Genomic DNA, 5,249 nt, shown 5'->3' on the forward strand with positions numbered 1-5,249 from the left:
GCCTCCCTTTTTTTTTTTTTTTTTTTTTTCTTTTTCTTTTCTTTTTTTTTTTTTTTTAAGCTATAAATAAATATCTCAGCCTCCCAATTGCTGGCTCCTGCACAAAGCTCCCCTGGGCATGTCGTCGGCTGGGACCCCCACAGACCCCCTGAAATGTCCCTGGGACCACCTGGGACTGCCCAACCCCAGCTCCAGGGATGGGTCAAGAACCCCAAATGGTGAAGGATGTCCCAGATTAACTGTGCATGAAATTGGATGGCGACAGTGGCTCCATCCATCCTTCACCGCAGATGCAATCTCCCACCAGCGATGGACTTGCTGCCTGGGAAGAGACAAAACCTTCCCATGGGACCAGCGGATCACCCCAGGGAGCAGCCATCCATGGAGCCTGTCCCCAGGTCCACCCGGACCCAGGAGGGAATAGCAGTTCCCCCCCAGGACCATGCTGCCCAGCCCATGGACCTGTACCGTGGGTCTGGATCACTCAGAAGACATGTGAGATTTCCCAGTTCATCATGGTTGGGATATTCAAACCTTCTTAAGAAGACATTCCCCAGGGTCTCGCTGGGTACAAAGTGCTCATAAATGGTTAAAAACACATTGCGCTAGTACCAATATACTTTAGGATTTAACTTGAGTAATTACATGCAAATACATAGGAAATGGGAAGAGCGACAATAGTTTTGCCCTAGCAGGTATCATCCGTGGCAGGTGCCCACCTTGGGAGCCTGGCAGTGGAGATGTCTTCCCAGACACATCTTAGAATCACAGAATCACAGAATGGTTTGGGTTGGAAAGGACCTTAAAGATCATTGAAATTCCAACCCCCTGCCATGGGCAGGGACACCTCCCACTTGCCCATGTTGAAGATCTTCCACCCAATCTCCCCATGTCTCTGGAAACCACAGGAACGTCCTTGCCAGACCAGACAAGGCACAGATCAGGCAAAAAAAAAAAATGTTTCCGTAATCGCAAAGAAAGATGAAGGGCAGTTGTATCTTCTCCACGTGCACAGAGCAGTGGTCTCCAACGCCTACCAGCCCCCAGGAAGCCAGAACAGTCAAAGAATGTGTTCTAGGACAGCGTTGGACCATGCTCATCCCACACCAGTGGCCACCACAAGGGTGGTCACCATCATAGTGGTGGGCATGGGCAACACTGGAGGACTACAGCCCTCCTGCAGGCATCCAGGTTGAATTTAGAGGACCGTCGTCTCCTTCTCAGTCATTGAAGACATCTTGGAGAAGCTCCTGTGAACGATGCTGGAGTGGCCCGTCTCCTCGCTGAGGGCATTCACCAGTCGGGAAAGGATGGTGACCTTAAACTTCTTGAAGTCCTGGCCCATGAAGACGTAGAGGACAGGGTTCATGCAGCTGTTGGAGGCAGCGAGCGCTGTGGTTATGGGGATGCTGATCTCGAACACGGAGCGTGGGATCATGTCGGGCTCTGTTTCCAGGAGGTTTAGCAGGTGGTAGGGACTCCAGCAAAGGAAGAAGGTGACTATAATGGTGACGATGATCTTGAAGGGCTTTTTGGACTTGGCAAGGCGGTTTCGACGCAAGTTGAAGGCGATGGCGATGTAGCAGAAAGTGATGATAGTTATGGGAAGGATGTACCCGGCGAGGAACCTGGTGATGTTCACCGTCCGGTGCCTCATCAGTGCCAGGGCTTGGTAAGACTTATTCCTGGAGAGGGAAAAGTTGCTGAAACAAATCACGGAGTTGTGGGCTTGGGCCGTGTCTCGGAAGACGAGAGATGGGCAGCTCATAATGATGCCAATGGTCCAGACAATCAAGCAAACTAAATATGCCAGGTTGGTCGACCGATGGTTTTGAGACCAGACGGGAAAAACCACCGACACGTAGCGATCGAAGCTGATGGTGGTGAGCAGCAGGACGCTGGTGTACATGTTGAGGATGAGGAGGAAGGAGTTCAGCTTGCACATGACTGTCCCGAAGATCCAGTGGTACCGCATGGCAGTGTAGGTGATGTTTATGGGCAGGAAGATGTTGAAGAGGAAGTCGGCGACGGCAAGGTTGAGAAACCAGATGGCATTGACCGACCTCTTCATCTTCAGCGTTATGATCGCAATGACGAGGCCGTTCCCCAGGAGTCCCAACACGCAGGACACGCTGTAGATGACGACAGAGAGGATCCTCGCAATGTCCTTTGGGTCATGGGATGGGTCTGTCCACACGCTGCCGGTCTCCTCGTAGGTGTAATCGGGGTAGTCGCTGTAGTTATCGACATCGTCCAAGTAATTGGACAAATTGGAAAGCGCCATTATCTGCAAACAACACACAGCCTGGTCAGTCCCGGGCTCTCCAGACGGTGATGTTTTTCTGCCTGGTTCTACACATGGTGTAAACCACAGCGAGCACAGCCTGGGGGAGGGACACCAGCCCCCCAGCACGTAGGGGCATGAGGGGCCGTGGAGAGAGGGGGTGAAGCACACAGGTATGGGGGATCCCATGGGGACCCCACCGTCGGCCCCAGAGGAAGATGTTCTCGCGACTCCTCGCCTGGTTCCTACTCCCCGGCCAAGAGCTGTCGGGTCCTGGAGCCACAGGATGTGATTCAGTCCCTCGTCCCCACCAGGATGTGGCTGTAGCCTCATCCCGCAAAAAGTGTCTGTTACCCGCCTACTTCCAGGGGAAAAATGAGGATGATGCTAATTAACAGCTCATTAACAGCTCTGAGCCCTTCCAATCTGCAAAATATTATAGCTCTTCCTTTTTGTTCTCCTGAACATCCAGCAAATTGGACTGAAAATCCACTGCGCGGCTCACCACGTGCCCCAGAGATGCCAGGCGCCCGGCTGGTGACACTGGCGTGACACCCCTCACCTCTCCGCGCGGCTGTCCTCCCGGCTCAGCTGGTGGGGGGGTGATGGTTCAACGTCCCACAGCACCACGGCAGCTCCCTCCACACGGGTCTAGGGCCGGAGCTGTAATATTAAAGCCGAGATCAAACAAAGGCCATTCACCCGCGGATGTGGGGCTAAGGGAGGAAACAGACTCGGTCGTTCCGCGATTTAACCCTGTGCAGCCTCCCCGGGGGGGCTGTGCTGGCCTGGGGACCCCCCTGCCATGGGTCTGGTGAAGCTGGAGTGCTGTCGTGATCCCAGCAGCTGTCGGGATAGCCCAGTAGAGAATCCCCGCACGGTACACGCATCCGAGGCGAGCCAGCATCAGCAGGTACGTGCACAGAACCCTACAATCAAGCCCACAGCAACGTTATTGTAAATAATTAAAGGCATAAATACGTGTGAAGAACCCGGACTCTCATATGGTTATTTCTCTGATTAAATCAGTGCCCTGTGTGCTTGAAAATGTTAATTGCCATAACTCACAGCACCGTTTCCCATCAGCAGAAGCTGATCTTCACCGGCCAACTAGAGCCCCGCGTTCAATGAGTTCAACCCTCCCCAGTGCCCGGTCACAGCAGGTTAAAGCCAAGAGTAAAGCCCAGGCACGCTGGGGTGAGCCACGATGGGCAGAGAGAGGGAAGGGATCCGTGTGAACCCCAACCCGGGGCATCGCGCCCCAGCTCAGCCTTGCAGGAAGGATGCAGCTCTACCCACCCAGGCTGGACCTGCCTGTTTTCGGGGAGTTTGAGCTCAAAGGTCCCCGTGAGCATTGCCCTCCCCACCAGCCCTGCTTTGGAACCCCCGTGGTGTTTGTGTTCTAACCCATTGTTTCTCCCTGGGCTTTTCCTCCTGTTCCTTCCTGCTGCTCCCATCGCCACAAAGTCCCCGCTCGGGAGCTCAAATCACAGCCCCAGCGCCTCCCCCTCGCCCAGCTCCGGGAGGCGATAAGTGGGCAGAATAAATAAGGTTTGAGCTCAAAGCTTGTGAATTAGTTTGAGCTGGAAGAAGGCCTTGCCCCAACAAAACGTCGATCATTGAAAGGATGAATTAAAGTTGATGATCCGGTGGAAGTCACAGCATCAGCAGAACCGGCTGTTACTGCGCGGACTGCTCATGTTCTGGGCAATGAGCTGTCCTGGCCATGCCTTCACGGACCAGCGCCCTTCATGGCATCATCTTTGCAAAGGCAAAGCTACAGAATGGTGGGGGAGACCAGAGCCCCGTGTCCATCCCACCCCATTACATCCCACTCCATTGCATCCCATCTCATTGCTTCACAACCCATCCCATTGCATTCCATCCCATCCCATTGCATTCCATCCCATCGCTTCCCAACCCATCCCATTGCATCCCATCTCATTGCATTCCATCCCATCACTTCACAACCCACCCCATCACATCCCACTCCATTGCATACCATCTCACTGCTTCCCAACCTATCCCATCACATCCCACTCCATTGCATCCCACTGCATCCCATCCCATCGCTTCGCAACCCATCCCATCACATCCCACTCCATTGCATCCCATCTCACTGCTTCCCAACCCATCCCATCACATCCCACTCCATTGCATCCCATCTCACTGCTTCCCAACCCATCCCATCACATCCCACTCCATTGCATCCCACTGCATCCCATCCCATTGCTTCCCAACCAATCCCAATGCATCCCATCCCATCCCCATTGGCCAGAGAGCCCCAAAGCTCCCAGGAATCACTCTGCCACCGAAGAGAAAACCCCCCAGAACGGTCACCGCTGGTCATTTCCACCCTGGTGTCACCGTGGGGTGCCCTTCGCAGGGCAGATGGACAAGGCAGGTGATGGAAAAGAACCCCCCCCCCCAGATCCCCCCCAGGTGGGCAGCAGGGTGGTCCTGGGGACAATGGCTGGAGAGCCATGGGGGCATCAGGGCTCTGTTCCCCGCCCTGGGGTTTGGCAGATGATGGGTTTGTGTCCAGGGTTTGTGCAGAGCTGTGACAAGCCCCAAGGCAGGGGACAGGCAGCTGCCAAACCCACCACAAACCCCAAACCTCCCGAGACAGCGCCAAGTACCGAGGGCAGGATGGGCACCGGGAGCTGGAGCACAGAGCCACCAGCAAATCCCTACCCACATCCCCAAAATCCTCCCAAAAACAGAGAGCCCGAGGGGTGGCCACATGAAACCTTCCCATTTCTCATTGCACAAAATCTCAAAGTTTGGAAAAAAAAAAAAAAATTCAGCCACATAACCATGAGCGTTGAAAATACCCGGCTCGAGCCAAACCCACTTCCCTCCCTGCTCGCTTCATCTCTGTCCTCCCACCTCAACAAAAATGAGCTCAGGATCTCCCCAGAACAGCCGTCCAACCCAGCCCGGTGTCCCTGCGGCTCAGCTGGTC

At 54.5% G+C, this 5,249-nt stretch overlaps 1 protein-coding gene across 1 annotated transcript; it reads right to left on the reverse strand.

Moving 5' to 3' along the window:
* Positions 1-1,135: 1,135 nt before the first annotated feature.
* On the reverse strand, positions 1,136-2,326 carry CMKLR1 (chemokine-like receptor 1). The gene has a single exon (XM_010073578.1). The coding sequence runs from the start codon at positions 2,282-2,284 to the stop codon at positions 1,199-1,201; it is 1,086 nt and encodes a 361-aa protein (XP_010071880.1). The 5' UTR covers positions 2,285-2,326; the 3' UTR covers positions 1,136-1,198.
* Positions 2,327-5,249: the final 2,923 nt, after the last annotated feature.

Source organism: Pterocles gutturalis, unplaced genomic scaffold (assembly GCF_000699245.1).
Source record: "Pterocles gutturalis isolate BGI_N339 unplaced genomic scaffold, ASM69924v1 scaffold24967, whole genome shotgun sequence".
Taxonomy (NCBI): domain Eukaryota; kingdom Metazoa; phylum Chordata; class Aves; order Pterocliformes; family Pteroclidae; genus Pterocles; species Pterocles gutturalis.

Coding starts and splice junctions, on each gene's coding strand:
- CMKLR1 (XM_010073578.1), bottom strand. CDS start 2,284: ATGGCGCTTTCCAATTTGTCCAATTACTTGGACGATGTCGATAACTAC.